Below are 7,995 nucleotides of genomic sequence, written 5' to 3'. Positions count from 1 at the left end.
AACTTGAACGTCAATGGTGACACTCCTCCTCTTCTAAGCTTTTTTGGTGTGAAAACCGAAGTTCTTTTGATCAACGGTCGAGATTACATCAACAAACTCAATTTTTGGATTTTTGCACGTAACTGGCGATCAATCGCCAACTTCAATCCTGGTCTGGCAAGGGTTGCCGATCGTTTGGCAACTTCTGATTCAAAATTTTGAAAATTTTCAAATCAATACGTTTGGCTCCCGAAATCATTTGTTTTGTTCCCAATTGATCATTTAAGCTTCAAAACTTGTTTACAATATTTTTTATGCACATTAAACACAAAAACACATTAAAAGCACAACAAAATTTGATTAAAACTTATCAAAACAAGCCTTAAGAATGTAAATAAGTGTGTAAAATACACACTTACCAATAGGTTTAAGAAAAAAAAAACTAAAGGATAATAAAAAATAACTAAAATAGCATTATTTGAGAAGTGATGGTGGCGGTTTTGTTGTGGAGTGGTGGTAGGCTTGCTAGGAAGTTTGTGACTTCCATTTGTTTTTTGGTTTGTTTAGCTAGGTGAAGAGAAACGGAAGAAGTTGGAGAAATATTAGAAGAGTCAATACAAAGATAGCGAATTGGGGGAAACACTTCCTGAGGTTTGTATATTAAATTCAAGGGAATTATAAACACGTTTCTTAGCGAATTCAAGATTGATAGTTTAAAGTCGGCATGTATTTATTAACATTATTTATCGAAATAATAAGAAATGAAGGAACTGATAAAGTTAGTCTTTTGTTTTGCTAGGAATCTAAACTTCGTCTTTGCTCTACTAACTTGTTATTTATAGGGAAAATTTCATTGATATTGTGTTGAATCGAAGTGCGCAATTTATACTCTCAATTTTTCAAATATATTCTTTCAGCTTAATATAAATGACATATATCTCCCTCATAAATATGTTATATTGCAAATACCACTTTTTCGTTTATTTTTTACAAAAAAAAAAAAAAAAATTGAACTCTCTAAAATACCCTTAATGAAAGAACTCTTTAATTTCTATTCATATATAAAAAAAAATTAAATAAAAAACTTTCTTTACAAAAAGTTAAGGATTTTTTTAAAGAGAAGTTTTGATTTTTTTTAATATAATAGTAAATAAATATATATTCTATTAATGGTATTTTGGGGAGTTAAAATAATTTTTGTTTTGTAAAAAATAAACGAAAACGGTAGTATTTACAATATAACAATAATAAGAAATGAAAGAACTAATAAAGTTAGTCTTTTGTTTTTATTCGGAATCTAAAGTTGGTCTTTGCTCTACTTAAGTCCAACTTGATCTCTAGGGAAGTCAAGCAATTGCTTTAGGTCTCCTCTAAATAAACGTTTTTATCGAAATTTAATATATTTTAGGTTTAAATTATATAGAAAAATATCTAAATTTAATATATTTTAAGTTTAAAATATATATTATTTAGGCCCGAATATATTAAATAGTGTAAATAAAAATTTAAAAACTTATAAAAATAAATTTTCTTTAGCCTCAAAATTTTTAGAGCTGGGCTCAGTTCTAAATTATATTTGACGCGTGCAACCTTTTGTGTTGTGGTATTAATGATAATATTAAAGTTTAAAACACATATAATATCTTTATTTTGTAAATAAAAATAAAAACAATATGAAATACTTCCTTATTAATTGTGGTTATAGTCTTATAGACCCAGTCATGTTTACACAATAACGATGTTTTTTTTTCATCTTTCTTCTATCAACTTGTGAAACTGACATGACAATACAATTTTCCATGAAGTTGTTGGTCTTAGCTGAGCTGGCCAAAAAATCAACACAAGCAAGTATTGGAACGTCTAGTTCTGAATGAAGGTTTTAATCACCATGTATTCAACACGTTAAAGATGTGGTCCAAGTGATATTAATCCTAATTGAATGGTTAGTAACCAACAAAAACAATTTTCCATGAAGTTTTCGGATTTGAAAAGTAAACACAAGCAAGTCTGTGACCAACATAAATTTAGCAAGTTGTTAAACTGATATGACACCCAATATCAAGTAACGACATTTTTACATAATTGCTGATATAGTACATTCACTAGCCAGCCAATACATTTTTTCATCAAGTCTTGAGTCTTTTCTGGGTTTGAAAAGTAAACACAAACAAGCCTATCTTGACTAACAAAGAAATAATTAAATTAGAGATGTCACTCTGTTTATTATCGACAAATGCATCGTTGCATAGAAGTCTTTGGGGATACTTAGCGATGTGGTCCAACATATTTATTCAATGCTGATAGAACATTCACTAGCCAGTCTAATCTTTTTTTTTTCTTCTAGATTTGAAAAGTAAACACAAGCAAGAAGGGGGGACGAAGTGAAATGCACAAAACTTGTAATTAAGTCCACTTTTGTAAAACTCCGGATTAATTGCAATTATAAATTTATTTCTATAGTCCAGACCAAAGTTATTTTGTCCCTGGTCCCAGTTTATTTAATTTATTGTGGATGTAATCCGTTAGAACAAAGTTATTTTGTCGCTGGTCCCAGTTCATTTAATTTATTGTGGATGTAATTTGGTACGAGTGTATCTGAGAATTACGAATATGCCCCCAAATAATCGATATTTATTGGGCGAACTTATATATAAGCTGTATCTTCGAATGTGATAAAATAAAACCTCGTACAATAATAACTCATCACTACTCAGATCAGATAATGGGTTGGGTTTTGTGTGTGATTCCTCTGTTTCTCTTCTTCCTCAATCCTTTTTCAACAAATTCTTCGCCAATACTCTGTCATCCTCATGATAACACTTCTTTGCTCACTTTCAAAAACTCTTTTCATGTTATCACAAATGATTATATCAGTTGGAACATTTACAAGGATTGTTGCAATTGGAGTGGAGTCACGTGCGACGATGTGACCGGTCACGTCGTTGGTCTCGACCTCTACTTCGGTGGGCTACAAGGTGTCATCGACTCCAACAGCAGCCTCTTCTCTCTCACTCATCTCCAATCTCTCGATCTCTCATTTAATGATTTCAAAGGATCTTCAATCTCTCCCAACTTTGGTAGGTTTCCCAGCTTGCTTTCTCTTTCCCTTTTAGAATCCAATTTCAGTGGCCATATTCCTCCAGAACTTGCTTACTTGTCTAACTTGCTCTCACTTGAGATTGATTCTGGTTTCAGTCAATATTATGAGTTAAGAGCCGAGACAAGTAGCTTGAATCGAATCCTGACGAACCTAACTTCTCTCACACACTTGAGATTAGAGTATGTCAACATGTTTGACGTCTTACCCAATTCTTTCATGAACCTCTCAACTTCTCTTACATCTCTGGTTCTTTATTCCAACAAACTCAAAGGGGAATTTCCAGAACATATTTTTCGGCGGCCAAACCTTACAGATCTCTATTTAGTAGATAGCCCAAGTCTCAATGTTTCATTCCCTAAACAAAATTGGACCAGTCAACTCACTGATTTGAAGCTTTCCAACATAAGATTATTAGAGATAGATACCACCTATTTATCTCAAGCTTTAAAAAAAATAGTATATCTTTCTGTAGTAAATTGTAGTTATGTCACACTACCACCTCCTCCTCCTTTTCCATTTTTCAGCAGTGAAATCACTGATTTAGATCTTTCATACAACAAATTTGAAGGCCAGCTACCCTATCTTTGTAGCAACTCATCAACTAAAAAAGCTTTTCTATGTGACTCTTCAAATCATCAAATCTTGGGACCTCTTCCATTGAATTTACGATCCTTAAGTTTAAACAACAACCTTCTTTATGGGACAATACCCACTTGGTTATATTCCCTTCCAAATCTAACGGTCTTGGATCTAGGGAACAATAAATTGAGTGGTGTCGTCATATTGGAACATTTTTTAGAGCTTAGAACACTTGATTATCTAGACCTTTCTTTTAATAGCTTATTATCTGTTATTTCCATCCCCCATTCCAACTACACTGTCTTGAAATCAAACACTTTTTGGGCTTTGTTTTTGTCTTCTTGCAATATTTCTCAGTTCCCAAACGGTCTGAAAAGCTTAGAACGATTACGAAATTTAGACCTTTCCCAAAACAAAATTGAAGGTAGTATTCCCTCATGGTTGTGGAATCTCACCAATGATTCATATAGTGGTCTGAATCTTTCTTACAACTCATTGACACACATAAGCCCAGTTCCTCCACTGAATCATAGCTTCGCATACATTGACCTCCGATCTAATCGGCTTCAAGGCCATCTTCCGATTCTGCCTCAGTCTACAGTTGCATTTTTTGCATCCAACAATCAATTGAGTGGAGGAATATCATCTCTGATTTGCAACCAAAATTTTCTCGAAGTTCTCGACCTGTCAAACAACAGCTTCAACGGCAATATCCTTCCGTGCCTTGGAAATTTCAGTAACTCTTTGTCAGTTTTGGATTTGAGAATGAACAAGTTTGATGGCATTATTCCTTCAGCGTTTTCAAATGGAAGCTCTTTGAGAACGCTAAACCTCAACGGAAACAAATTGGAAGGCCCGCTGCCGCGATCCTTGCTTAACTCCAAGCGTTTGGAAGTTCTAGATGTCGGAAACAACGAACTCAATGGCGTTTTTCCTCAGTTCTTGGAGTCTCTTCCAGAGCTACAAGTTCTTGTATTGAGGTCTAACAGATTTCACGGTGCAATAAAGAATCCCAAGAGTAGCTTTCCTTTTCAGACTTTGAGAATCATGGATCTCTCCGACAACATGTTTGTGGGTGTCTTGCCAGCAAAATATTTTGAGAATTTCAAGGCAATGATCGGTGCGCATGCAAATAAGTTGGAGTACTTGCATAATAGGCAAAGCCGGTCTGCCTATTATGAAGACTCTGTGGCGGTGTCAATGAAAGGAAACTACATGGAGCTGGAGAAAATCCAAACCTTGTTCACAACGATTGATTTTTCAAGAAATGGATTCACGGGTGCGATTCCGAAAGCGATCGGGAAGCTGGATTCGCTCAAAGGCCTCAATTTCGCTCGCAACAATCTCGTCGGTCCGATCCCACCCTCGTTGGGAGATTTGAGTAATCTCGAATGGTTAGACCTCTCATTCAACGAGCTCGCCGGAGAGATCCCGCAACAACTGGCCTCAAATCTACATCAACTCAATTTTCTAAATCTCACCCACAACAACTTGGATGGTGAAATACCTCGAGGAACACAATTTAATACGTTCAACAACAATTCATATGGTGGAAATTCGGGGTTGTGTGGATTTCCATTGACGAAGCCGTGTAGCGACGAAGAGGATGACAATGAAGAGGATGACAATGAAGAGGTTGACGATGAAACACTGACGTGGAAGCTCTTTGCAATTATCGGATACGGTGCAGGTCTCGGAATCGGAGTATCCATTGGGTACGCTCTGTTGTTCACCAGAAGATTCGATTTTTGGCTTCAAAAAAGGATTGCTAGACAACCATACTGCAAATGTCTAGCGGACATAATAAAGCAAAGGAAATAAGGTGCGATTTTCGGTAATTTCCTCTTTGATATTTATATATATATATATGTATGGTTGTTCAAATTTTTAACTCTTTTCTTTCCTACCCAGGAATGAGCACGAGAAGTGGTGTTTTCAGTTCTACGTTTGTTTGAAGATCAATATGTAACTTTTTTTTTTTCATTTTGTTTAAGTGTATTCAAGTTGAAAGTAATTATCTAGATGAGTATAACCACTTTATGTGCTCGCATTTTTCAGTGTCAAAAATATAATTAACCATCGACTCTGAGTGATTCATATCTATCCCATGAACCATGCAATTTTTTCATTTTATTTTACCTCGCAAAAAGCATAAATTACGACTAAACTACAATTTTTTGTGAATGAAAAAGAAAATCCTTAACTTGATGATATTTCACAAAACTTCATGGTTAAGTTACGAATTTCTAAGTATTTAATATATTTTTACTAATGAACTTTGACCAAAATCAGAGAAGATCGATTCGGGCAATGAAAAGATTTGTCTATTTCTAATTTTATTTGACTTGTTTCAAGAACTGAATCGAGAACGAAGAAAATTGGGAAAAGTTTCAGAGAAAATTTTGAATGGCTGAAAAAATGAATTGATTGAATTGATCTGAAATACATAAGCGTACAAACATATATAGGAACAAAACAACGTTCCACAAGAAAAGACTAAAGTGCCCCTCACTTACAACAAATAAGAAAGGGCAAATAGTCAACTGATAAAACCAAAAAGAAACTTAGAAAACGCTATTGAGCGAACTGAGGAGTTGAGCGAGCTGCCGAACTAATGAGTTGAGCGAGCTGCGAACTGATGAGTTGAGCGAGCTGAATTCTGATACTCCCCCTCAAGCTGGACGAAAAATGTCTTTGAGGCCAAGCTTGGACAAAATAGAACGCAGTGCTGGGGCAGATAAAGGCTTCGTGAACGCATCTGTAAGCTGATGCTGAGAACGAATCGGCAACAACTTCACATCTCCACGTTGCACATGATCACGCACAAAGTAGAGATCGATCTCTATATGTTTTGTGCGTTCATGGAACACTGGATTAGTGGCAATGTAAACCGCTGCTTGGTTATCACAATACAGTACTGTGGGACTTCCTTGCGTTACTTGGAAATCACGCAACAACTGCTGTAACCAGAGTATTTCACTGGTAGCAAAGGCCAATGCCCTGTATTCAGCTTCTGCAGATGACCTGGCCACGGTGCTCTGCTTCTTCGACTTTCATGCCACTAAACCGTCTCCAATGAACACACAAATTCCGGTAATGGACCTCCGTGTGTCTGTGCAGGTTCCCCAGTCTGCATCAGTGAAACCCTTCAGCTGTGTTGATGAGGAAGAAGAGAAGAACAACCCTTGTCCAGGTGAGCCTTTGATATATCTCATGAGCCTATGTGCAGCCTGCAAGTGAATGTCACGTGGGGCCTGTAAAAACTGACTTAATGAATTCACAACATATGATGTATGGACGAGTTATAGTTAGATATAATAAACGACCAATTAAACTCCTAAAGTGAGTAACATCATTTAATAGAACACCATCTTTGGAGTTTAAACCCGCATGTGGACTCATAGGCGAAGCAACAGGTTTAGAATCTAGGAACCCATAGTCTTCAAGGATTTGTAAGGCATATTGCATTTGATTCACCACAATCCCCGCAGATGATCTGGCTATCTCCAGCCCAAGGAAAAACTTTAAGGGCCCTAAGTCCTTAAGCTTGAATTTGGACTGTAGATAGGTCTTTACTGAGTCTATCACCTTCTGGTTAGGTTTAAATTATATAGAAAAATATCTAAATTTAATATATTTTAAGTTTAAAATATATATTATTTAGGCCCGAATATATTAAATAGTGTAAATAAAAATTTAAAAACTTATAAAAATAAATTTTCTTTAGCCTCAAAATTTTTAGAATTTTTAGAGCTAGGCTCAGTTCTAAATTATATTTGACGCGTGCAACCTTTTGTGTTGTGGTATTAATGATAATATTAAAGTTTAAAACACACATAATATCTTTATTTTGTAAATAAAAATAAAAACAATATGAAATACTTCCTTATTAATTGTGGTTATAGTCTTATAGACCCAGTCATGTTTACACAATAACGATGTTTTTTTTTCATCTTTCTATCAACTTGTGAAACTGACATGACAATACAATTTTCCATGAAGTTGTTGGTCTTAGCTGAGCTGGCCAAAAAATCAACACAAGCAAGTATTGGAACGTCTAGTTCTGAATGAAGGTTTTAATCACCATGTATTCAACACGTTAAAGATGTGGTCCAAGTGATATTAATCCTAATTGAATGGTCCGTAACCAGCCAAAACAATTTTCCATGAAGTTTTCGGATTTGAAAAGTAAACACAAGCAAGTCTGTGACCAACATAAATTTATCAAGTTGTTAAACTGATATGACACCCAATATCAAGTAACGACATTTTTACATAATTGCTGATATAGTACATTCACTAGCCAGCCAATACATTTTTTCATCAAGTCTTGAGTC

General features: G+C 35.1%; 1 protein-coding gene across 1 annotated transcript; it reads left to right on the top strand.

The window, feature by feature from the left end:
- The first annotated feature begins 2,653 nt into the window (after nucleotides 1–2,653).
- LOC149398608 (receptor-like protein 50) lies at nucleotides 2,654–5,764 on the top strand. Its single transcript, XM_089615379.1, has 2 exons — nucleotides 2,654–5,480; nucleotides 5,570–5,764. Exon 1 carries the CDS (start codon nucleotides 2,702–2,704, stop codon nucleotides 5,477–5,479), a length of 2,778 nt encoding a protein of 925 aa, XP_089471505.1. The 5' UTR covers nucleotides 2,654–2,701; the 3' UTR covers nucleotide 5,480; nucleotides 5,570–5,764.
- Nucleotides 5,765–7,995: the final 2,231 nt, after the last annotated feature.

This window comes from Urtica dioica, chromosome 5 (assembly GCF_054948205.1).
Source record: "Urtica dioica subsp. dioica isolate 48M chromosome 5, U.dioica_male_clone48M_v1_H2, whole genome shotgun sequence".
NCBI classification, from domain to species: Eukaryota; Viridiplantae; Streptophyta; class Magnoliopsida; order Rosales; family Urticaceae; genus Urtica; species Urtica dioica.
This window is presented reverse-complemented; position numbering and strand designations above follow the sequence as displayed.